The sequence below is a fragment of the Seriola dumerili genome, unplaced genomic scaffold (assembly GCF_002260705.1).
Source record: "Seriola dumerili isolate Sdu_G_001 unplaced genomic scaffold, Sdu_1.0 BDQW01002273.1, whole genome shotgun sequence".
NCBI lineage: Eukaryota > Metazoa > Chordata > Actinopteri > Carangiformes > Carangidae > Seriola > Seriola dumerili.
The window spans coordinates 436745-462510 of record NW_019176528.1 but is presented as its reverse complement, the minus strand read 5'-3'; the positions used below and the strand labels follow the sequence as shown (position 1 = coordinate 462510).

General features: G+C 40.3%; 1 protein-coding gene across 1 annotated transcript in view; it reads right to left on the bottom strand.

Moving 5' to 3' along the window:
- Window positions 1-25766, bottom strand: part of LOC111239313 (matrix metalloproteinase-17-like) — a 61935-nt gene that overhangs the window by 12038 nt on the left and 24131 nt on the right. The window contains exons 4-6 of the mRNA XM_022769160.1: window positions 14783-15069; window positions 1565-1741; window positions 407-509 (exon numbers count right to left, since the gene is read on the bottom strand). Of these exons, the coding sequence (XP_022624881.1) occupies window positions 407-509; window positions 1565-1741; window positions 14783-15069 (567 nt within the window). The remainder of the gene's footprint in view (window positions 1-406; window positions 510-1564; window positions 1742-14782; window positions 15070-25766) is intronic.

Genomic DNA, 25766 nt, shown 5'->3' with positions numbered 1-25766 from the left:
GATGTTCCAACTGAATCCATAAGACATATCAAAGAGCAGCATGCATCCTAATAAGATGTATCCTGAGTCAGCTGTGGAGCAGGCATCATTTTTGGTATCAAAATTGTACTGTGCCATCCGATTTTTATTGACATTCCTCTCTGCAGCACTCCTGGCAGGCAGTGTCATGTTGAAGGGGATTCACAAGTGCGCGAAGGATGGAAATCATTTACTTTCACCCAACAAAACTGCAGGATTGGTGATGCAGGGTCACTGCGTTTTATCTAGGCACAAAAGTAGGCGCCTCAAGTTAGAGCCTGAGGGATTGTTGAAGAAGCCAAAGTGGATTTTTGTTTGAATGCAGTGTAGTTCTGTAACTTTTTGCTGCACGTCAAAGATGCTGGAAGTCTTTGAATCTTTTACTCACAGGACAGTGGATCTGTTTTCCGGGAGGTCGAGCAGGACGGGAGGCTCAGCCGTCTGGGAGGGGTTGACTGGTCGGTTTGTGTGGGACACTGAGTCTCTAACACCTGGGATGAGATCAAGTGCCAAATGAATTTCCAACACATGTAATAACATTCTGCTGGTTCTTTGGTATTTTCTTTATTCCTGTGCTTCTGTAATGTTATTATGCTCCATTTTGTGCCATCATATAACATGGCACATACTGTGTGTAATTCTCTCCTTCTTCTTGTCAGTTTTATCTCTTTGTTCACTCAAATACTTACACTCCACTTCAGTTTGATTTAATTCACATGCCCTCGCCATTTATTCCTGCACTCCATTCTCCTTTTCATGTTTATCATTCTCTTCTCTCACACTGTTATTTCCTGTATCAGGGAATGGTGTGATAAGGTCATGTGCCATAACGAAGTCCAATTAACTCCATCCATGTTTTCATTAAATCAATAACCTTGCTCTACAGAACTCATCAACTGCTTCCTGTGCAAGGAGGTCTCAGTACCTTCAGTTTGCTGAGCTGTCACCGGGAAACATACATAATTACAGCAAAGGCTCATGAGTCATGGTCAGTGGAGTAGAGGAAGATTCTGTGAATGCAGATATGGGCAGGGTACGTCTGCTCAGTGTTTCCACACACACACACACACACACACACACACACACACACACACACACACACACACACACACACACACACACACACACACACACTTTACAGGATTGATCAGAGAAGAAGCAGAGACATCTTCCAATCTTGTTTATTTTTAAATGAGCAGCCAATTTAACCAGTATGCTCTGTAAATTAATGAAATAATACCATAAATAATGATGGAAAAGTATATGCCCAGTAGATAATGACACAGGCTTAGTTGTAAATATTATTCTCCATTTTTTTTTGCAAGTATTTTGGAAATACTTGGAGACCACTCTGTTTTATTTTTTGACAGCACCCAGTTCTAATCAGCTACTGAAATACCATTTTTCACATGTGTGCGTGCTTGTTGTTACACTTGAGGCAGATTTATTAATGGAAATTCTAATGGAAATGCAAATTGCTTACCCCTCTCTCTCTTTTACACACACTCACACATACACAGTAAGTTGACTGCATGTTGCCTCATACCGTAGAGCTGCCAGACACGAACTTTGTCTTCATAGGGTAGGTCGTATTTCAGAGGGTCTCCTACAGGACCCTGGTAGTACGGTCTCATGATGGACTCCATGGCTGAGGTGTGGACCAGGCCGATGGCGTGACCGAACTCATGGACTGCAACTGCAAACAGGTCCATGCCGTGGGAGTCTGAAGGAGACGGAGAGAAAGATCATTAAACAAAATATGTCAACAGACAACATCATGGTGGGGGAAACAGAAGAACAAAGCGGAGGCAGAGCACCATACAAACACAATCCAAAGGTCACAGTTCATTTCACAGTTCTGTTTAAAATATGCCTCATAATGAATCAACTTGGGAAAACTGTATCTTGATCCACAAACCTGCTCCTGACCTGGGGTTAACATGGACACTGCTCAGCATTGGTGTGGGGGGGTGCACATGAGTTACTATAGTTACAATATACTGGTGATCACACCAGGGATTTAGTAGAAAAAAATGGATTACGGAAAAGTTATTTTTACCACTCACCAATAGGTTGGTTTAAGTGGTTAAATGTGTTGCTTAATATATTGTGTATGAAAGGGTATTAAAGAGATTTAGCGAATGACTTTGGGAAGACGCAGTGGTGACACTCGCCAATGTCACTTTTCTGCTACATGTCGGTGTCCTTAAATGACCCGCTCAAACCCCTGTTCAGGTATTTTATCCTTTTTCAACTCATCTGCTTATGGTGCAAATTAAGAGGCATGACAGACAGCTCAGGAGGCTTTGAGTGCTGTTAGGCGTGTGGTGTGGTGAGATAACTGTGGTAATACTGCCTGAATCCCTGGGCTGCCAATCAAAACCTGAGTGCAGAAAGACACCTAAAGAGCCTGCAGGCTATTAAAGCACATTCCCCTCGATGTTCAACTAAAAGAGAAAAGAAAAAGCCACCAAAACTCCTTGTCTGGCTCTGCGAAGCAAGACAAAACCTAGGGCTTGGAGATTTGGATTTGCAAAAAGTATGGAGAGCCAGCATGTCAAGCCAAGCTAGCTTAGAGTTCCTTGGTGGCTAGGATCAAGTCTGCATTCAGTTAACCTTATGTTGGCCTCAGCCTGGGACATGCACTCATGCTTACAGTACCCACCTGGGGTATTCAGGAGGCAAATGCCAGCTCTAATCTACAGGAGCACATGGTGCAGAGAGGAAAGGTGAACAAAAGGAAGGATAGAGAGAGAGGGAACAGCGGCTCAGAGCAGAGTATGTACCATATCATCATATTTACGGTCCACGTGAGGCGGACAGGATAGACGTAATGCCTGCGGACAAAAGTGGGAGCAGAGAGAATTGGGTTGGATGGACTAGATTCATTTAGGAAGGCAGAGAGAGACAAAGTGACAGAGTAGACTTATGAGACTTATGAGTCTATTGAATTCCTTTATATTTAGGGGTTCAATCTTTGTTCTGCTGAATTCACCAGGGAGTCATTAAGAAGCTTTTTATCGAGCCAAATGCTTTCATTGCATGTGGCTGAGGATGGGAATTAAGGACTTCATTCGCTAGATCTTTAAACTTCCTGTCAACCATTCCTCCAGTCCTCGAAAATTAAGATCACAGGACTCAGTTGCTTTGATCTTATTCAAGAAGACCTTGGTAAGACATCTGTATGGCTACCTCAAATGTTTTACACATCCTTTCCTGGATGCCCTGAAGTTAGCCTACAGGACCAGAATGTTTATGGATGATGCAGTGGACATGAAGCCAGAGTAACTTTGACAAAAGTTATGCAAGGACACTGTTTATGGAACTTAAATCTGCTATTTGCAGATCCCTTCCTCAGTTCTTAGTGACTAGTTCATTTATACTGGTGATTTACTAAGTTGCTCCACTAGAACATAAAAAAATGTCTTAGCTCGTAAAGACTACGTAAACAGGAAGTCACTTCAGCATCTCAAGCTGCAGCATAACTGCCAAAAACTATAGTTTTAGTTTTTATTGAGAAAATGTCCAATTATGATAACCTAGCTGATGCTATTGGGCAATTTAGCAAAACAATGCTTGTATAAGGTCTTAAGGTACGTGTTATTTCTTATTAAAAATCAAGTGTTAGATCAGATATGTCAACAATATTTCTCATTATCTCTTGTTGTCTTCAAACAGGTCATGTATTAGCAAGTTAATATTAGCATTGTAAGTCGGTTTTGTTGAAGGTATGAAGCAGTTTCAACTAGCAGTTACTGGGTGCAAATATCTAGTAACAACTAAACTCTACATAAGAACTACTTTGTGTGGTGCGACATGTTTTGATATAAATCTCTACCTACTTCTGTTATTACTAGGCTAGTTTGAACTTTTGAAGAGCTGCAGCAACCGTCCCCTGATCTGTCAATACTGTGCTCACTGAATTTCCAAGTCAGGAAATGGTATGGCACAGCGCAACACGACGTGATAAGAAGCAAAAGTGAATCAATACAACATGACATAACAGAACTCAGTGACAAGACACATAAATCCAAATCATTCAAAGTACAAGCCTCCTTTGAGGTCACAACTTTAATTCAGTCAGTAGAAAAGCTCAGCAGGGGATGCACTTAATACAACAGCTGAGGACATTCTGCCTGTCAATGACAGTGGTGGCCCACAGCCAACATCCAGTCCACTGTGACACAACACACTGCTCTGTGGTTTGGGCCATATTGGGATAAAGACTAGACTAAACAAATAATTGAGTAACCAGAGTTCGTTGCCAACAACATGCCCATTCTCCAAAAATATCTGCTACTCCAGGCCCTGGCAGTTTACATCCAACATCATTAACAACCTCTCCCATCCACATCATCTAACTAACTCTGGACAACTGGAGCCAAAACAGCCAGACACAAAACAACTTCTTCCCCTGACAACTGCTCCGCATCAATATCTCTACAAACTGGTAAACAGAATGGCAAAAAGTACCACAATATACAACAGCAGCCATTGACACTGTGCTGGTTACCTTCCTTCATTGTTTCCTCTGCCAAGGAGGTTATGTTTTCACCTGTGTCTGATTGTTAGTTTGGGGCATGGGCCAAAGAAGAACACATTAAACTTTTGTGTCGATCGGCTTAAAAGGAGCTGATCCAGGATTTTTTTTAATATCACTTTCCTTAACATTGCAAGATAGGGGGATTTTCAACACTTTTGTCAGTTTCTCAGGAAATAATGTATGGATCTTGACGTAAAAAAAATCATACACATTTATGGTGTTGAGATCCATGACTTTGTTCAATTTGGTAGGGTTAGGGTCAAGATAGTCTTGATCTGACAGACATTTATAGGATTGTTGCAGGTATGCGCTATACTGAGTGTCATGCTAGATGATAAAATGTTTTTCGCCCTCTTTCTTTTTACAGAAAGAAAACAGTCAAAGTTGTTTTAATTGCATTGCAACATATTTATAGCTATTTCTAGTCTGCAACCGAGTGCTCTCTAGAGTTTTATTTCTTTTTATTGTTGTTATATAACTATAGAATCTACTACCAGTATAATGTGAAACCAATCAAAGCGTTTTAGTGACAATTCTTCTTGCCACTTAGTCCTGCCTCTACTTCCCTATTGAAATAGCAAAGAAAAGGTTTATTTCTTTACTTGTATACAAGATAGTTTATGAGAAATTGGCTAAATGCAAGCTGAATAATGGGCCTTGAAGAACCTCACATAATACCTAATTAAACAATGATGCTGTTGCCTCATTCCTCTCCAGCTCTGTCAAAATGAATGTGACAGTGTTATATTCAGGTAAATATTCAAAATGATGGGTTATTTGTCCCATTGTTCCATTTCTGGCTCAGACAGTATCCTCCCAGGTTGTAAAAAAAACAAACAAAAACACTTATAAGCGAAAATGCTTCTTCATGTTCATATATTACAAAAACATTAGCTTAAATGTTGAACTTGCTCTGGAGCCACTACTGTGCCAGATGTATCTATTGTATCAGCTATCCTACAGCATGATGAAATCACTTTGATTCATACAGACCCTCCAGTTCTCCAGGTAAGCAAAATTTGTTGTGCAGTGAATACAGAGCAGTAGCGTGCACCATTTATTGTGATATGGAATGATGTAATTACCCTGCCCTGCAGTACTTGTGTAACCTGTACAGTGGAAAGAAGCAGCTTTTACATTTGATGTGAATCATTGTAATACAGTGGCCAGCTATTACATCTTGCAGTTGACTAATTTCAAATAGTTCTTTAATCTTTTTTTATTACTGGTATCATATTATATCACAAATAATATTCTGGAGATAAGAAATCTTATCTGTGCAAGATGGTAGTTATATTATCTTATCTCAAATCCCCAATATGAACTGTTAAGAGTAATAGCGTCCATGTACGAGCCACCAGAATAGAGACCCCTCTACAGATCTCCTGCTTGCTCAGTGAGCCCTCATCGAGCTGTGTGTTTACATGCTTATCCACTGATGGTACATGAACACGGCCTTGTCTTATATCAAGTGAACGTGCTGATGTTGAAGTCGTGTTCACTTTCCACCCATTCACCAGTTGTTCAAATAACAAGAGTGACCACAGTCAATCTAATAGTTGTGTTGCCTCATATTCCATCCAAATTCAGTAAATGGAGACACAGAAACATGGTTGTACAGATTAAAACTCTCAGTCATATCCTGATTCATATGTTTCCATGCAACAAAGACTTTATGTAACTGTCACAAAGCTTAAAGTTTATTGAAGCAGAACACTCTCACTCTGCCCTTCTTATGTTTATACCTCTTCTTAGTTTGCAGTTTGTTTATTTTCCCTGGATTCTAGTCCTTTTGCCATTTCCTGGGTCTGAATTGTTTTGCAGTATTGTTTTCTTTTGGTTTTCTATTTTGTATGTACTTGAAAATTGTGTTATTATCTGCTCTGTTGCTTGAAGCATCAGTCTAGAAAGGTAGTTGTGTGAAAGCCAGGACAGAGACAGGATGTGATGTAATATACTGTAAACTGAGAGTTTAAAGAAAATATTTAAATTACACTTTAAAATGGTTTATATAAGTAAAACGGAACAATATGATGTGGCCTAGAGAGTCTCAAGTCAAGCTTTCTCACCAGATAGCAATGTTCCTGCCATGTTCCCTGTTCTTTTAGAGGCTGTAACTACACAACTTACCCTCCCCCTCTACTAACAAAAATAACAGACAGACAGACAGACAGTTATGGCTCCATAACCTTAATTGTTCCCAAGCAACAAATTTCACACATAACTTTAAAATGTTAAAATACCTGAAAGAAAACCAGAAATCCTGCACATTGCTTGATCTCATTTTATTTTGTAACAAAGTTTTGGTTGGTAGACCTTTATCAAGAAAGATCTAAACATCTAAAACCTAGTATATGGCTGGACTGCATATGGTCAATGTAATTAAGGACATTGTTGAAAACTGTTGTGGACCTGCTGTAAACAACTGACATTGTGTCATATTTGCATTCTGCCTAGTATCAGCCAGTTTCAGCCCTTTATCTGTTTGTTGCTCTCCAACTCTCTGTGCTCATATATAGTGTTTCAATACAGCCGACTTTCCAATACAGCTATTCTCATTTACATGTTTCTGTTGTCAGACAAAGGAACAAGTATGAAATAATGACTGAAACCCGCAGCCCATTAAGACTACATGTTAATTTCCAAGCCCTTTCCAAGTTGCTGTTAAAATCGAGATTTTGTAACTGCAACGTGGTCTGACAAAATCACCAAACACATAAATTAAAGACAACGGCTGTGCTGTGATTTGCAACTGTGTCTACTTGTAAAATGATGGCTCAGAGAGAAAGTTAGAAGCGACAGAATATCTTTCTTATTTTTTCTCTCACGCATTGCAGAGCCTCTGTCTGCAAGCCTCTGTCTTGCTTGTGGGGCATTACTGGTGACTCTTTTCTATGGAAAGTAGCTAAGGTTTGTCCAAAAAGTCACTAGATTTGTCGCTAGGTAATAAAACATCGAAATAAAAACATCTCTAAATCTAGTGACAAATGCTCTAGGTTGGCAAGACTGCAGGCTGTAAACGCCTGATAGAAAAATTCATTTTGAAAGAGCAGCAGCTAATGAGGAAACTCTGACCGTCAGCCAGATGACAAATGGCGTAACTTGATTACTCAACTGTGTCACTCACTCAGTCAGTCAGTCACGGACATTCACATTTATATGGCTGGTCATAGCAAGAACTACCAATGAAAGTCAGTTTCATTTAACAACCTTATTTTTTGCCAGATTGGAGATTTATAAATGTTTGATTTTCAAAAATCAAAACAAATAGGTATCTAATATCTACTCACATTTCCTGTCTTATCTCTTGACACCTTCACCTATTAAATAAAGGCAAAAATGCAAATAAATAATAAAAATAAAACCAAAGATGACTGTACAAATGCTTAAAAAAACAGGACTATATGAGTTATTTATCACTCATCAGAATGATAATACAGTAACATTAAACTGATCAGTCTGCCTCCCATTTTTTTCATGTGTCTCTTCTCTCCGACATAAGCAGTACACACAAGGCTACATGCAAACACCACAGTAGCGCACACACAGAACAATTGGATGCCATGAAAAATTCACCTGCTTAATGATGCTTTTGTTTTAGTCAGGGTAATCAGTTTGCAGGAGCAGATTGCTGGCAGAGTGGTAATTAATAGACGCAATCTGCTGCCCGTCAAAGCAAAAACAGCACTTCCAGACCTCCACTTATTTGATCTCAGTGAGATTCCACCTCTCACGAGTCCTAATGGACACCAGGACCATCAATCACACAGCAGGGGTGAACTGGTCCACTAAATGTGACGCTTAATATTCCACTATTCAGCATCATCATACACATTAGGAGATGGCCTTAGCGGACCCAGATTTAGGGCCCTGCTGAGAACAATGCAGTGGGACATGGGGGAAGGGAATTAGCAGAGGCAATTACTCAGCTATGGATTTGTCTGATAAGGTTCATTTTTCTAAAGATGATTACAGAGCTCTACAATCTGCTGAAGCACCAACATTCACTTTTTACCTTCTGGGCTGACCTAATGAGTTTACATCGTCTCAAGGGATTACGATGCTTTTGAAAAAAAAAAAAAGGCTAAGAACAACAATTTATGAATCTAAAGCTTTGTGGGAGCAGAGTCTTACAAGCAGAGATACATAGAAGCAGATACTGACATCAGCAAGACAATGCCTCAGAGACAAGCCGATGACGGTGGAGGAGGAAGAAGTTGTGAGACAGCAGCGAGGTGAAGCTGGCAGAGTGTGACATGAAGAAATTAAGAGTTGTTTAATTAACTTTTTTTCACTATGCCTCAGCGCGTCAGTCTACAGCCTCAGTTTTGTAGACAAGGCAATCTCACCTGCTGCTAAAACACTAAAATCCAGAGGAGAGCTGAACTTCACTCCAACACCACAGAAGAAGAGAACATTCTACCAGGTCTGTGGCTATCTTTGGGGAACCGATTGAAGATATTTGAGGAGATATTCTCTCTTCAGAAGATTAAACAGTTAAAAATAGCAGTGTGCGCTTGCTTTACAGATGAAAAAGTGTGATGCACTGGATGTGAATTTCACTCTTGAGGGGATTCATCACAATGAAAGAAAGAAGCAGACTTGAAAACAGGAACATCTAGCAAGGTATGATGCTTCGCAGAATCAGTCTATATTTCTACCTTCTCCCATATCGAAGGTCAGTTTACTGTACTGACACATTGTGTACCATCATCCTTCAATCCCTCTGAATTATTTATGGTTATTTGTGGTTAGGAAAAAAAAACAACATCTGCAAAATAAGCATTTAAAAACATGTAAAGGGGAATAACTTTGCTAAAATAGATAAAACTTTTACTTTTAGTACAAATATCTTTAACTTTTACTGTAGCTTAGTGGTTAATACCTGTCTTTTGGACAACACTATGATGGAGGCAGACTGTTACAAACACAAATTACAGTCATACAGACCGGGTCAAACCGCTGACCCCTCCTACATTTACTCGCTGCTGCCATTAACAGAACCTATATCTTTGCAGCTGCTGTTGCCCCCCCCCACCCCCCCCACAATTACCCTACACGCTTATTCAAGCACACACCCCAGCAACACAACAGCATTGTGTGCTTCTCCTGCCACTGCTGCGGCCTGGTGGGAGGTCTAATTGGAGCAGATTGAGCTGCTGTCCAGTGACATATGGTTCACAGCCCTGACAGCGCAAAACAAAGGAGGGAGATCCACACAGGTCCTGGCCCCATCACAGACTCACCAGCTGGGATAGACAGCCTCACATGTGCACACACGCACACGCACACACACACTCTGTACACACCATCCTTCAGGCTGCGGTGCAACCTAAAACATGAGGTCAAAATGCACCATGGGGCGTTGGATCTTTCTATAGACCTGTCTTACTGACACAGTTTAACACAGCGGTGTACAGGCCATTGGGACAAATCCCAATGGGCTGCTGCCTCGGTGGGTCGGTGGGCCATCAAAAAAATCCATACAGTTTTTACCAGCCCTGTCTGTCTCTTTACCGGCCCTCTGTTTGCGCCTCTCTTTTTGGTTGCGTATGAAAGCGTGGTGTGTGCTCTGTGACTGGGCTCATTGACATATGTAATCAATCCTCACCCGCAGCCGTGTGATCCTTTGTGCTGTTTTATCTGTCCATCCGGTCGTAATGAAAATACTAAATTCAAGGATGACACTGACCCAGAAACAGAGGTGCAATATCCAGTCAGCTTATTCAGTTTAGAAGTTCACCCTCAGCATCAGTGACATCACCCTGAAGACACACTCAAGTTCTGTACTCACAGAATATTTGTTTTCTACCATGGAGTTGGAGGATGAGGCTAGTTCATTGTCAGTGGGAAGAAAATAAATCATTTAATGACAAAAAGTAGCTCTTTGATGTTCTTTGAAAAAACTGAGCAAAATTAAAATATCCATGACAATAGTGCCAGGATGACCACACCATACATCAAAGGTGGCTGTTTTCTGGTCTTTATTGGGTGTAAAGTAACCTAATATTTTAGTAAAGCACAGATATAAGACTATACTTCATGTACATATTCCTATAGATAATATGTATAAAATAAAGAAAATTGTACATAGTGACAAAGGAATCCAAATGCAAATGATATTACAAAACCTGATCATTTGCTTGGATGCTTGTTGGACGTTTATTCCCAGGATTCATCCTGGCGATGTCCCATAAAAAGGCAACTTTTTCAGAATGAAGCAACATAAAACACAGTATTGGTGCATAATGTGCCTGTACTGTAACTGAGCTGTTCTGTACAGTGCATTACACAGGATAATGTACACATAAACCTGAAAATCACATACTGTCATTATGTCTGTGTGGCTAAATCACTCAAAATGTCAGTGCTGCTGCTTCATAAAATGCAGCGTGCTTACAGATTGCTCTCTGTTTCGCTTCCAGCTGTGGAGGAGGTATTCATGTCAGATTTTGTCAAAAATTCATCTTTCATCCAGGAATTATTCTATTTGGGTTGTCTGAGGCTGAAGCGAGAAAGAGATGTAGTTGGTGTAGGCTGCCAAGTCGTGCAGTTCTGTTTCTCCTGTAAGGAACAAGGCGTCACGAATCGGAGGAGGAGGAGTTATGGCATCCCCACATATCACAAACTTTTTGGCACAACTTCACTTCATCTTTCAGCTTTGGGGATCTTTCGGCAGATGGTGGTATACAGTATACGACAAGGCAGTTATAGTTACTCTTGCCCTGCATAGGCACCATTTTCTACAGAAACAAAGACAAAATACAGACATCAGTTGGCCACCAGCAGCAAAGTTAATGGAACACACAAGCCTACAATAACAACAACATATATGTGCATCTGTGACTGAGACTGATTCACTATTTGTAAATCTGACAAAGAGGGACGCCTACTTCGTGAACCTACAGGTTTCTCACCTAAAATGTAGCATGTGATGTCAAGCTGAGAACCAGAAATAGGGTCAGTACGCTTCAAACTAAGTGCTTGTCGAATTGTCTGAGGATACATCCAATGCGTTTTCATTTTAAAAAAGGCGTTTTAAAATCCTTAAACCAACAATTCAACAAGCACGGTCACTTCACACAGCGATAAGCTAGAAGTCGCGCAGGTGAGAAAATAGCCAGGACTGGATTTTCTCTTTCAAGCTATCTTTTCTCATTCTTCACACAACTACTTCCATGCAACACTGTGAAAGCCTTTGTCCCACAGTGTGTACCGTTTTCCCCAGTTGTGAAATTTACTGTGTGAAGAATACAGAGACAGACAGGAGACACTGGATTCTTGGCGAGAGATCAGGAAGGCAATGTAATATAGCCGAGAGGAGGCAATGAAGACAGGCTTGAGTATAGTCTTCGCACAGGTGTAAAGCTGTGAAGGTGTCAGCTTTTCACAATACCAAGTTTGCTCCAAGCATGTGTCAGTCCTCTTTTGTTTCTTCTGGTACATAAAGTGACAATGAGTCAGTTTTGGCATTTCAAGCTGAAACCAATCATGTCTCTAACCTTTAACTGCAGCTTAACTCAAATCACAGGTGATAAGAAAACACTTACTCTGAGGTAAAGCTCTTAATCTCAAATTTTAATGTTGCTGTAACAACTACGTGAATTATTTTGTTTAGTTTATCAGCCTATGCGTGTCATTTCAAAATGACATAATCCATGTCCTCAGGCCACTTGTCCAGCTGATTTAATTTAGCTCCAGAATGATATATGTCCATTTTTTTTTTTTTTGGTATCCTGGGATTGATCGACCGAGTTATAGCCTAGTGCTAAGGGTGCACTCTGTTTTGAGATAACACCATCTCAAATCACCTATAATCTGCGAGAAAGTGTCACAGACTTTGTTCCAGTGAAATTACATAACAGTTTTGACTAGTGAAGAACTAGAGCTCAGGGAATTTCCCTCATCCAGCAACTGGTGTGTGGAACCTGCGTTGGAGTTGTTTTGTCATCCTGCTGTCTCTAATGTCAAATTTGAACTTTCATGCTCGACTTTTATATTTACTCACTTCGGAAGCTTGTGAGAGATGTTTTAGTGAAATATTTCTCACGTCATCTCTACCTCTGTTATCACTTCTCCCTCTCTCCACTGCTGTCCATCCATCTTTCAAAAAGAAGGGACAAATGGAGGTACAGAGCGAAGGAGAGAGGAATGTCATTTTAAGTTAAGTCATCCACATGAAGGGAAGAATACAGAAAGCAAGTCAGAGAGAAGTAGAGTTAATGATTTATGCTGTCATTCATGTGACTGCGCTGAAACAGCCTCTGTCTGACGATGCATTCAGTGCGACTAGATCGCTCCATCCGCTCATTTCATCCGGTTGAGTGGACTTATAATGCTCCCCCGCCCTCTCCTGCTCACCACCTTCTTTTTTTTTTTTTTTTTTTTTTTAAGACTAAAGCAAAGGACAGCAGGCAGAAAATGAGGTTGATGCTAAGTGACAAGACCACTGAGGTTTAGAGAACGTGACCATTTAGTCACATTTTTAAAGTCAGAATCCTGTTGTGCCACCAATAATTTCATTTGCACCAGAGAGAAAACACACACACACACACACGGCAAAGGCTCGGGAGTGCACAATTATTCATAAGATAACAAGGACGTGCACAGTTCAGCTAAAGTGCAAAGAGGAGGCGAGTGAATGATGACATACGCAGCCACAGCAGATATTGTACCGTGAGTGTGTGAATGCTTGAACAAGTGAATTAATGAATCAGTGAGTGTGAATCCAAAACACCAGAGCACGTATGCGGTGCATTTTCCCAAGCTGTCTAAGAATGATGGATAATTCCAATACATAAGCTCGTCTATTTTTGATTGGCAGAGCTGATTGAATTCCATTTAGAGCCGCTGTCATCCTGTCCTCATTTCAAACTCGCACATTTCCCCCAGCGAGTAATCAAGCCCTTTGAAAACTGTTTCATGAAAGAAATTCGGCCAGACCGATCCCACACCACTCACAGCAACAATACACTATGAATGTGTTTCACTGGAATGGGCCTCACACAGCCAGTGTCCCCATAACTGGAATAAACATATACTTAATAATGATACAGTTAAATATTTAATGTAGCTCAGGTCAGTAATCCATCTTACAATGATATACAGGGTCCGTTCACCGAAAGCCAAACAACAAAATGAATTTAAAAAACGGAGACTTCTGCCTTCAACTTGGTTTGATGCATAAAAAAATAAGTAAAAAAATTTTCTGTTGGGTTGTAACTAATGAATATTGATTAATTAATTAATTAATTAATATGTTTTAATATATCAATTATTTTTTCAATCAATAATTTTTATCAATTGTTTGGTTGCTGTAATGCAAAAGAAATGTTTTTTAATGTGCTCAAACAACACTCCAAAACCAAAGACATTTAAGTTAGAATGATAAGAATTAGAGGAAAGTTTTATCTTTCAGAAACTGGAACCAAGCAATGTTAGGCATTTTTTAATGGTGACAAACGTTTCTGGCAGCGGACTTACTCATTCATCAACTAGCATTTCAGCATTACTCAGCAGCTGCTTTCCTTTGAAAAACAATGACCTGGTTACTCAGGGTAGTGCACTGACATCACTGCCAACAATATTCACTATATTTATATATTTTTTTTAGCAGGTCTCACAGGTGTGAAGCAGTTAAGTGCTACACTTAAAACAGTGTCACTGAAACACTTCACCATTAGGTAATAGGTAATTATATGGGTAACACTTTACATTAAGGTACACATATCCACCATTAACTAGTTGCTTATTATCAAGCATATTAGTAGAATATTGGCTCTTTATTATAAAGCACTCATTCCTGCCTTATTCTGCATGAACATATTCCATAACTACTAAGCTATTAATTAAGAGCTCATACCACCTTTTGAGGCCCATACTGAGCAAAGCATATTACAATCATAATTCATGTACTTACTTCCTGACTTACTATCAAAAAGCAGTAATTAGGAGGTTATTGAGGGAAAACTCTGTTAATGGCCTAGTAGTTGTAGAATATGTTCATGCAGAATACGTGCTTTGTAATGACTAATAAAGAGCCAATATGCTACTAAATCAAGTGTAACCCATATATTATATTTTGGAGGATATAAAAATATTGAAAATGGAAAATAGGGTTTATTTATTATTATTATTTAGTCACCAGCACCAAATGGATGCTATACATTTGTAGAAATGCAGACTGTGTGGTTTACTAGTGCTGATTGCAACATGCCTCACCTGGTGACCTAAAGGTCCACGACTCGTCATCATCAAAGTGTGTATCCCCAGCTGTGAACCTCTCTCCAGGGAAAAATGCGTGTGCCACGGTGCCCCCTGGCCCGTCAAAGGGATATCCATCATTGTGGTCGGCCTTAGTGAAGTCGATTTGAATGTCTGCATCACTGCTGGCCACCTCGTGGAAGTTAAGTGGCGCGATGTCGCTCCAGACCTTCAAGGCGTAGTACATCAGGGCTCGAACAGTGTCCCTGCCCAGTAAGGCCGAATCCTTAGGGAAGGTCCTCACTCTGACATAGGGAGGACAGAGAAGGAATATATTACATACAATAAGGAGAGAGAAGAGGGGATGAGAAGGAGGTGAAGGAAAGGGGGAGCTGAGAAGAGAGAGGAGTTGTCTGATGAGGAAGGTTGACAGTACTCTTGACAGAAGAACAAAGAAAGTGAAGACAAGAGAGGAAAGCTGGGCAAAATGAGGAGGAAAAGTGATGATGGATGAGAAACAACAGGAGAAGAAAGAGGTAAATTAAAGGAGGAAAGGGTAAGAGAGGTAAAATCTGTGGGAGGTGACAAGAGAAGAGGAGAAGTATGTGAAGCACAAGGGTGACACATCACAGCTGAACATGAAGACAGGGAAGAGACAAGACAGGTAAAAGAGTGGGAAAAGAAGGTGCTGAGCACAGCAGATGGAAAGAAGTGAGAAGGAAAGAGGAGGGGTTGGTGTACAGTAGATACAAACAGCAGACGAGCACGATGGTGCGCTCTGAATTGCATAAATCAGAAAAGCATAAAGGTCAACTATGTTTGCCACTGGGACAGACCTGCGTGAAAACGAAAATTTCTGTTTGCATATTTTACGCGATTCCATCGGTTTTTGTATTTCATGCTTAGGTGCTCCTGCCGCTCACTTATACGGATGATAAGTTAAGAGTACAATGTGAATTGGAAGAGATTATTTCACAAGCTTTCGGGATCAGCTCATCAGCTTTTCACTGTCTTTTCCATTTCTTATTTAATTTTCTTCCACCCTCACATCACTTTAACATCTCTTGAGCCATTTCTTTGTGACAGACGCAGCAGAAACAGGACAGGAATAAACAGGAAACCACTCAGACGTCACGCTAACTTTGTCTACCCTCTCTCCTTCTCCATTTTCTTGTTCTCGCCGTCTTTCCCCTTCTTCTATCTCCACCCATGAGTCCTTGCCTCCTCCTGCTCCTCATGCTTTTACATGATGCACTTTCCTACTTTCTCCCCACAAGAGCAATTTGTCTAAATACAAAAAGCAATTTGGCCATTGCAGGCCAGGAAATTCAATCAGTGTTCATCTGTAAGAAAGCAGGGTGCTGACTCGTCTTACCACCACAACTAGTTCACAACCTTCAAGCAATACGTTCCAAATGAACAAAGTGGGATACTGAAGGAGCAACCTTTTTCATACAAAAAATCTAAAGTGAACAAGACAGAGTAATGACAAAAAAAAAATTGTATTACTCTGTCGCTGCAATACATGAAAAACACTGAAGGAGCTTTATAGTACAGTACATTTTCAAATGACTTCCTTTCACTAACATCCTATTTATTGCATATAACATATCATGGGTGTTCAAAGTAGCATATGATGCTAGGGAGCACTCCATATACTTCACAGCTAGATTTTATTGACAATCTTGCCTGCAACAAATAAAACAAGACAGTACCGCAAGCAAGAAAGGAGCACAAACATGGATATTGATTAAACTATCGACTGTCATAGACAGATCTGAGGACTGGGATAGTGCTACAAGGCAATATATCCCACACATAAAGACTGAATTCTACAAGCACATGCAAATCTTATTGGTCTCTGAGTCTGAAAGGAGAACATATTGGACTGAAGACGGAGACTGAAATAAAATAGACAACAAACACACTCGTGCATGTACCTGCACCAAAACAAAAATGACCATCTGTCAAACAGCCCGAGTTGCTAATTTATGCATGTTTTTCATGAAAAGGGCAAAAACTGGGTGAAACAGTGAATGGAGCGATGTTCAGTAAGCAACACGTGTTCTAAACTCTGTAGGGAGAGTTGAAGGTGAGTGCGCTTACAGTGAGGTGACTTTTCAGTAAATCCTGGACAAAATGGCTTATAAATTAATTCTATATTACTCAAGGGAGCACTCTGTTTTTCTGTTGGGTTGGTGTTTTAATCCGGGTTTTTAAAATATTACATTTTTATACATTTGATGAGCGGATTTCAGCCTTTCAAATTAAAACTTCTCTCCCAGAACTGGCCAATTTGGTCAGTGGTTCTCAAACTGGGGGATGGATGGATTTCAGGGGGGACTAATGACTGGGGTGTAAAATGTGCAGCACACCTAACACTAAATGAACCTGGTTCATTAAGGAACAATAAATCTTAATAGACGTAATATGGAACTTTTCCACATTAAAATGTCTAAAAATGAATAGACTCGTTATATTATATTATAGTATAATATAGATAGTATATTTTGTTGTGTACTCGCATTATCCCAAATGTTTCCATGTATTTCAAACTTAGAGAAATCTGTAATTTTAATCATGGTAACGGTGGTTTCATTAGGTCGCCTGACCATGGCGTCATATCCCCATTGCGCATGTATCAGTGTTGTGGTTGTCTGACAGAAGTGGTCAAACTTTTTATCCATTTTAAGCTTTTAAACTTCATAGACCTAGGTTGTTGTTAGCATATTTTAACTCATATAGAGCTATGTAAGTCAGAAAGAAGGAGCAGCCAGACTGAGTTGTTAGATGAGCATGAACTGAGATCCAAGAATTATAGAATACCTGTAGTATTAAACCACACTTGTTTCCACCAGTAACCACAGGTGTCGCCAAATCAATCACAACTGAAATCTTCAGGCACCTGTTACAATATAGCTGTAACACTTGCCCCCCCCCCCCTTCCATTGCATTCACAAATCTCACTCCACAATAATAATACCACAAAAGTCTCATTATTTTTGTTCAGTTTAGACAAGCTGCAGCAGCTATGGAGCTGTCAAACTTAGTTTGTGCCAATCATGTTAAACATTTGGGTCACAAATAAGTTCAGAGACTGAGGTTCTGTCACTACAAACAATAGTGTTTATAAAAAGCCCCCTGTCATTCCCATTTCTTCTTTTGTTAAATCTGGCATCTTGAAAGCCAAGTTTCTGTCAGACAAATCATTTGTTTGACATTTGTTTCAATTCATACTTGAATTGTTTATGATTAAGGACTTTATGTTGAGCACCAGTGACTCATCCCTCTGACTGGAGATTCAACCCCACAAGTTTTTTTTTTTTGCTCTTTTACCAGCCTTGGGTCTGTGGTCATGGTGGAGGTACAGCAGTGGCTCATACTGATAGTTTCAAGGGTCCATTTTTCTTGTTTTTTTTTTTTTTTCTTTCCTGATTAATGGTGAGCTCCAAAGGCTGGGCTGTTCCGGTGTTAAGACCATCTGCATTGTTAAAAACAGATTCAGAAAAGATTCATCCAGAATTTTCTAGGGATACTGGGCTGCTCATTGCATATGACAAGCATTTCCCAGTGTGATTTGGGCTTGTTTCATTTACAATGGCCATAACAAAAGACCACAGAGTGTGAGGTGCCATCAGCTCGGTGACATGGGAGTAAAGAAGGATTGTTTGTTCAGTACTCTCATCACTGAGACTGGCTCCGTGGACTCATGACAACCCTGACAACAGAGGTTTGAAAGTTAATGCTTTTCCTCCACAAACAACTCGAGTTGTAATTCAGGTGAGCAAGGCCAGATGGCTGTGTGACACCTACTATTTCATTTCAGAGGAACTCACTGTACATGTTCAGTCACCAGAATAAAAAAAAAAAAAACACAGGGAGAGAATGAACAAGAAATTTTGTAGCCAAAAAGCAGATAATGGAGGAGGAGGAAAGAGAGACAAAATTAGTTGGAAAACAGAGGCCTAACAGCAGAGAGGGTGAGGAAAAAGAGGGCCAAAAAGGCAGAAACACAGGCACTCTGCTGTTTGAGAAATATTTCTGACATCTCCCTATGGCTTCATCTTCCGCAGTTGTAAGTGTAGTCAGAATCAAGCAGTTTGTTCTCCGTAAGAATGACTAGTTCCTTAAGTTCCAGCGCTTCTCCGAGCTACTACACTCAGAGGGATCAGTGATCACACAGACACATTTCCATCTCTGACAGAGTATCTGATGTCTCCTTTTCCTTACCCGCCAAAAATGTTCCTCATTACAAAAAAGGTTTTTTAAAATGGCTTCTGTTGCAGACTTGTAAGGCAGGCAGTACAGGAGGTTGAGCATGAGAGAATGAGAGAGACGGGGAGAGAAAGAGACTGTCCCCTTTATGCTGATGATGGATAGGTGTACGTGGCAGAGGGCAAAATTCAGGGTTTAAAAAAGTAACACTTTGTGAGTGCTCTTTCCTTAATAGGCAGTTTTATCAACTTAGCACATAATGTTGAATTGCTCATCAGACCTGACAATAAAAAAACAAAACAATGTATTTAAGACTTAACTGCCTTTGGCTTTAGCTGCCTTTTTAGATAAATACCATGATTACTCATTTTTCACCTGTAAGTCAAAACAAAATAAATGTTTTTCCTTGAACACTGCAAAAGAGGGTATGTCTTTTACTTTTCAATTCTAAGTGGTGTCTTCAGAGGTTCCTGTCACACTACACAGCCCAAACAAACCAGAACACCAGCCCCTCTACAAATAGGATATGTTTCGCTACATAATATCTGTCTATATGAGGAACTATGTTTTTTTTTCTCCATTTTTTTAAACCTAATTTTATTCATTTTTTCTTCAGTCACTGTACATGCTGTTTTTAGTGGTTTTTGCACTGTATCAAATGCTCTACTGTTGTTTGCTTTCGTCGTTATTTTCTTGTTCCCTTCTGTCTTTTCTTGTTGTTTTTAATCTACATTATTGTTTTGTGTTATGATGTAATGTTTACTTAAGTGGACCCCAGGAGGAGTAGTTACTACCTTGGTGGTGGCTAATGGGGATCCAAATAAATAAATAAATGAATAAATGAAACATCAGTGGATGAGGCAGAAACAAAAGGTCACTCATTTCTGCTCTGGGTGTTATTTAATTCGGATTCGATTGGTTGATATGGCCAAGAAGTGAAATTGGGATATACACTGGTCTATATATGGTCAATCTCAACAAACAACAACAATGACATCAATAACCTGGTGACACTGGAAAATTTGGCGGCTAAGTTTTGCTGCTTTTTAGCTCCTATCCCACGGTTTGTTGTGCTGCTACTTTTAGTTTGAACAGATCAGTGTTTTCCCACAGGTTGAGAACTTGTGGTGGTGGGTGGCGTGGCGTGTGAACGAAGTGCACGCACAGATTTATGCAGTTTAGAGGCGGAAGAGTGTAACCCAGGTTATTTTTTGCAGCTACGATTAACAGATGTCCACTGAGCTCCTGACACGCCGTCTGTTGGAAGATGCTAGCTAGGCGGCTGCACATACAGAAGTCTCAAGTCCCAACTGAGTTACTCGCACAATCAGACAAAGTGGCCAAAAATTTCAAAATTTCAAAAGATTGAAATAAGGTTCTAATGCAAGATGAATGTAAGTTGAAACAGTGATTTTATCTACTTGGGCCGGTCGACCCACCCAAGTAAAGTGTATGTATGAAGAAACTTAACACAGCACAAGTGGTCTGAATTCAGACATTCAGAAACCATTTCTATATCACTGAGGTAACATGACTACCTTTCTTTGGTGTTATTTTGTCATCTTCAGCGGCTCCCTCAGATATGCAGGCGTCTCCAAGGAAAAGGCAAGAGCCTACAGAGAACAGCTGGTGCTGGTGTTTGAGGGACAGCTGAGGGAGCACAAGTCTCAATTTAACGATTTAGGCATTTTCTCCTCGTTCAAAAACAAAGCCTCGAATTTATCAAATGAATTTGGTACATATTGCCCTCTAATTCAAAGTCATATCTCAGGTCTCTATTTCACTTCACAGGGATGAGCGAGAAACACGTCTGCAACCCATCTTGCTTCCTGCGCCAAAGATTAGGAAAAAAGTGATTTAACAGAATGAAATTAGTTGGAAGGACAGAAGGCTGATTAAGGTAGACTTCATTTTCTCGACCTGTTTAATTTTATGGCACGATTTCCTCCTTCATTTGATGAATGAGTAAGAGCAAATCAGGCTTATGTGTAGGTAAATGTCCGTGTGTCTGCAGCCGAGCTGCAGGTGTATGAGCTTAAGCTGAAATGGAAAGACACCAATGTTTGCACTCAAACATGCACCAACACACACACACATGCAAGCACACACACACACACACACACACACACACACAATCACCTGTTTGACTTTTAAGTTCCACATACTTCTTACAGACCTTTTCTACACGTGGAGTCAGAGTGATGATTCAGATGAAGAGAGGCAGAGGGGGAGAAGGAGAGAGGGACGGAGGGAGGGAGAGAAACAGATCAAGAAAACTCTGAGACTCTTTTGCTGTCCCCCGCCTTCAGCCTCTCAGCAGGCTCTTACCTCCTGTGGCTCTGCTGTTCCATAGAGACATGAGCTGACATCAAAAGTAAAAAGTACATGGGCACACAAACACAGTTACGCACATACACACACACAAAAATAATATTCACCTCCTGTGCTCGGCTACCCTCCGTAGACATAAGCTGATTACCCTGTAAATTGAAAGCTCATATGCCGACGGTGATTCATATGCTCGTATGCGTGTGAAGATGCACACATGCAGCAGCATAAACACTCCGACACACTCGCAAACATGAAAATATTTTGCTGACAAAGACTCATGCTGTGTATTACCAAAAAGTCCTCATACTTCATTAGACACACACACACACACACACACACACACACACACACACACACACACACACACACACACACACACACACACATCATGTCATTCAGGCTGAAGATGAAAGACACTAAATTAAAAGACTCTGCATGAGTCTCCCCTCTCTCCACAAATCTTTTTCTCCCCTTTCCCGTCCTCATCTCCCTCTTCCCTCTTCCCTCATGCTCAGACTATTACAGTCACCAACTCTCAGATGGTGATGTGACATCGGGAGAAAAATAGGATGGGCCCTAATAAGATAACACTGAATAACAGCATTATAGTTATTCTTAAGGTTCCACCAAGCAATTTCACAGGTTGGTGGCCTCAAATGGCAGCAGGGAGATGAATGCAGAGGACTTCAGTACCCTGGAATTATGTAGCACGTCGTCTATTAAATCCTCTGTGTGGCAGAACCGCTTTGTGACACGGACACAATGATGGATTTGTGATTGACCAATAATAGACAAATAATATGAGGGAAATTCAAGGCGCATGCTTCCCTGAGTAGAAGCATTTCAGCAATCTATTACCCAAGATAGCTAATTCAAAATGAGTGAGGCACTTATATGATTACTTTACTTTGTTCAAACTGTATGTATACGAGGGTGTAGTTTTGAAAAAGGTTATTATTCCAAATACTGAAGCAGTAAATGACAGCAACTCCTGTTTCCTGTATTATTCCTACACTAAATCTTCCATTGAGGGCGATGGAGCTGTGGGACTTTCTATTATGGACAATGAAAAACAGATTCAAGAGAGTTGTGTGCCAAAAGCTTGTCCAACTTTCTTCTGGGTGCTTCTGTAGGAGAACAAAATGTTGTCGGTGATAAAGATAAGTCAGATTATCTACAAGGAAGCATACGGCGTTGGGTGTTTATCACTGACAGCCACTTTAAATTCCACCCAACAGTCTGCCACAATGTTTAACTCAGTTAAAAGACAGTGTACATCACGTACTGTACATAATATTTGAAGGATTTATTGTGTTCTTGTTCATATCTGTGCAAGCATTTTATAGTAGAGTGATTTTTGTCAGACTGTCTGCTGGTGCAGACTGAAATATCTCAAGCATGGTTGCTATGAAATTTGGTGCAGATATTCATGATTCCCAGATAATGTATACTGATGACTTAGTATAAATGCATCATTTCAGTCCAGTAACTCAGGCATAGCTTATTATCCATGCTGTTGCTGCAGTGTCTTCCTGGATATGAAAAATATCATTGGTTACACCTTACTGGGTGTTTTACGAGAACTTGTCCTTGTGAAAAGCTCAGCCCTGCCATTCTGGATTTTCTGTCTTTCAAGATCGAGGTCAGAATTATTGTTATTGTTAAATGCGGAAATCAAATAAATTCAACTCTCTTTTCTTAGTTTGCAGATAGCGAAGGCTTTGGTCCAAGTTAATCACCTGATGAATTCTGCAATATGCATCACAGGTGCCAAAGGAATAAGAGAATGAAAAAAACATTTGGCATGCTGTGGTATGCCCGGCCATTACTGCTGGCAGCTTTATGTTATTACCTCTTATAGTCCCAGAGCTACTTCTATGGCTATAGCTATACCAGTGGATACAGCTGTGGCATTTCTTAACACTCACTCACAACAACTGTGAGCTATAGCTATAATTGGTACTTTGATGGACTCCTGCTGCTGAGTTATGACTATGGCTACATTTAATACTCTCATTACCAACCGCCTTCGACTTTGAATATGGCTTTGCTCTTTTTAAATAACCCTCACAGGGGGTTTGTGAGTGCTCGACTGTGGCTACACCACGCAGGTCTCATAAAACAATGGCTTTGAGCTTCAAAGTATGTTAATACACTAGTAATGCACCCCTAAATGTAAAGAGCATGATGCCACTGTGGACCTACATCCATGGATTTTCACGATCATTAAGTGCGTCTTGATGTTCCTCCATTTCTCATGCTTGTACTCAGTTCATTTACTTCATTAGAAAGATAACAGTGCTGGTCTAAAGAGACGGATGAGTGCTGGTTATTTTACATTCCAGATTTAGTCCGTAAAACGTATTTACTGTATTAGATTGAACAGATGCAGAAAGAGAAAGATGCTTGCATTTTCTTTCTCTCTTCTTTGTTATTGTTATTCAACCTCCTCCCCATCTATTCTCTCCACCACTCAGCTCGCTACACCTATCTGTTTGAGTTATCAGTCGGGCTGCTAATGACTGCCAGGCTGTCTGCTGTGATAATGGGCTAACAATATGAGATAATGAGCTAACAGTGGGCTGTTACACAACTCGGCTGTTAGTGTCTGTAATGTACTTTGGGAAAGTGCAGTGTGGTGTATCGCTGTGTGCGTGTGTGTGTGTGTGTGTGTGTGTGTGTGTGTGTGTGTGTGTTTTTAACAGAATAAGAAAAAGGTAAGCAGAGTTAAATTGGGATTAAGGACTCGGCCCTGGCACAAGCCATAAAAATCATTTACTTATATTTCCATTGTGGAAAACCACAGTGCTTGAATCAAAGTCCAGCTTTATCTTTCCTTCCTTCTATGAAATTACTGAGACTCACCACCTACTCTGCACATTTTCAGAACGTAATGATGTGATTGATGTATGTGAACAAGCCTCGGAGAGTGCAAAGAGCCAATCAGTCAGACAGTTGTGCTGAGGTGAGCTAAATCAGGAATAAGTGGGCGGGTCTTTGCATCTTACTGTAAGTTAGTATGCTCTTCTAATCAAACAATCTGTATATAATGGTGCAGACATTTGCTAGATCAGTGACTCCCATAACAAGTCACATTTTAAACGCTGAACATCCTCAAAGTCTTTGCCTCTGCAAATACCCACATAAAAGTCCAACTTCTATTCAAGCATTTAAATGCTTTACGGTGACTCAGAGTGGTTTCATCTCAATCTAACACCTGGAGGGATATACAGTGCAGTACTGTAGTTGACAATGGAAACAGAGAGACTTCGCGCTCATTGTTTAACACAGTGATGTCTTTATGATGCGGTGAAGGACACATATTTGCTATTTCTTATGCACCATATTGTTTTTACTTTTACTTCTTTGTGGCATGTGCACAGATTCAAAAGGAGCATAAAGTGCCACAGCATATGACAAGAGTGCGCTTGACAAGTCACTGAACCATGTTAACTAAGTTACTCCTGCAATGATGGCAATCTTAATGCGGATAATGTAACCTGATTATGTTCTTAACACGACAGTTTTGTCATTATGATTCTAATGAATTTCGATTTTGTACATCACTCACTGGTCATACGCTCAGTCATCAACAAACCGTTAAAAAAACTCCAATATTTGAATCCTGATGGACTGATTTGGGATCTGGGAGGGGTCATCCTGCATAAATGTACTGTCAAAAGCAATCTCATATTTTGTGTCAGCTTAGTGTCACAAGTATGAGATGCACAGCAAGTTGTCCAAATCTCTATTGCAGATAGAGAACTCCAGGAATTGTGTTTTGAAGCTGACTATATAGGACACTAAATTATTTTTATCCTTTGTCCTTTTTTCCGTATTATAATACGCATGCCATACATATGAGTAATAAAACCTCAATAAACGACTTTCTTTTTTTATACATTACGTTCCTCGCTGTGGGTGGTATGGTAGTTCAGTGTTTAGCACCATCGCCTCACAGCAAGAAGGTTCTGGGTTCAAACCTGGGGCATTTCTGTTTGCACGTCCTCCCTGTTCCTGTGTGGGTTTCCTCCAGCTTCCTCCCACAGTCCAAAGACATGCAGGTTAGATTAACTGGTGCCTCTAAATTGCCCATAGGTGTGAATGTGTGCGTGTGAGTCGTTTGTCTCCATGTGTCAGCCTTGTCATAGACTTACCCCGTCTCTCGCCCAATATCAGCTTGGCTCCAGCCTCCCTGGTGACCCTCAAAGGACAAGAATATAGCCAACTGATGGTCACATTTTGTACAATGAAATAATTAAAATTGATATATTAATGTGATATGTATGTTTGAGCGATATAAATAGTTAGATTTGTCTTTAATCTGACTGATGTGGTGGATCAGCATACTAACATTTAATATGCATGTCAGATTGCATCTGACTCATTGGCTGCTTGGCGCTTTATATCCATTCTGTCAGGCCTGTTATTCGCCCATATAATCTAATGAAGCAGA